Raw genomic sequence first — 1,214 nt, forward strand, 5'->3', positions numbered from 1 at the left:
TACTTTCCTTTTTAGTTTTATTTTAGGATTCCCTATTTTTAATGTGCGTACAGAGATTTCTTTAACTGAAATACGGAATAGTTTCTCTGGTGTGAAAAACTACAATAGTACACAGGATCCTAACGAGATAATTAATAATGTGAAATAGGAAGTAAAGGGCTAAAGGTGTAGGGAAAGTGAGAAGGGTGGGGGAAAGGTAATAAGGGAGAGGAAAAAAATATGAGAAACTGAAAAAATGGAAATAAAGTGTTTGTAAATGGGGAGGGGAGGAGGGGGTGAAGGGAGGGTAGGGACAAGGGGAAAAATGAGAATCAAGACCTATTATGTAAAGGTACAGACTCCCAATGATGAATGTAACTGTATTTGTATACCTAGATTGTACCAATAAACTCAATAAAAATTTTTTAAAAAAATTTTAAAAAAATTATCTGACAGGGTCTCCCTAAATCACTAAGTTACCCAGGGTGGGCTTGAACTTGTGATCTTTCTGCTTCAGCGTCCCAAAATGCTGGGAATACAGGTGTGTGCCACACTAGGCCTGGCTTCTGTGGCTTCTGATGCTGCTGAGACAAGAGGCCCAGCCCGGCCCAGCCCACCTCCCCACCAGCAGAGCATGTGTGCTCTCCTCTGAGTTCCTCTTGCTCCTCTTTCTCTTGAGGGATGGGTGGACCCCAAGCTGGTATCGCTGATTGGTCTGTGGCCCCCTCTTTTCCATAGGCCACAAAAGCCAGTGTGGGCTGCGGCTCCCTACTGGCTGGGGTGGGGCGGGGGCCTTGCTGCTCTGCCCCGAGCCAGGTGCCACCTCACCTGCTGGTAGACCTCCACAGCTGGCTTCCACAGGTGTTTCAGGCTCAGCCCCTCCATGTCAAACACCATCAGCAACGTCTCGATCTTTCTGCCCAGCTGCGCGGGACGGAGCAAGCAGACTTCTTAAACCACAGTTCCTGGAGATCCTGGCCAGAGGCTCAGCACAGCTCCCACCCGCGCTGCTCACACGCTGTAGCAGCTCACGGTTGTCATTTCCCAAACAGAGCGAGCCCTCTAGGGTCTGAGGGGTGCTGCCTCTGAACCCGGACGGTCTGTGGGTTCCTGGTGTGTTATCACAGTTTGTCCAACACCCTTTCCTGGGATAAGCTAACTGCATAATTGAAGACATTACTGGCTAGGCTTTTTTTTTTTTTTTTTTTTTTTTTTGTGGGGGGGGGGGGGGGGTG

At 48.6% G+C, this 1,214-nt stretch overlaps 1 protein-coding gene across 1 annotated transcript in view; it reads right to left on the reverse strand.

The window, feature by feature from the left end:
• LOC104848290 (SEC14-like protein 4) overlaps positions 1-1,214 on the reverse strand; it is a 20,290-nt gene that overhangs the window by 7,681 nt on the left and 11,395 nt on the right. The window contains exon 6 of the mRNA XM_010604157.2: positions 808-903. Coding sequence (XP_010602459.1) covers positions 808-903 — 96 coding nt within the window. The remainder of the gene's footprint in view (positions 1-807; positions 904-1,214) is intronic.

The sequence above is a fragment of the Fukomys damarensis genome, unplaced genomic scaffold, assembly GCF_012274545.1.
Source record: "Fukomys damarensis isolate Sample0158 unplaced genomic scaffold, DMR_v1.0_HiC HiC_scaffold_12, whole genome shotgun sequence".
Lineage (NCBI taxonomy): Eukaryota > Metazoa > Chordata > Mammalia > Rodentia > Bathyergidae > Fukomys > Fukomys damarensis.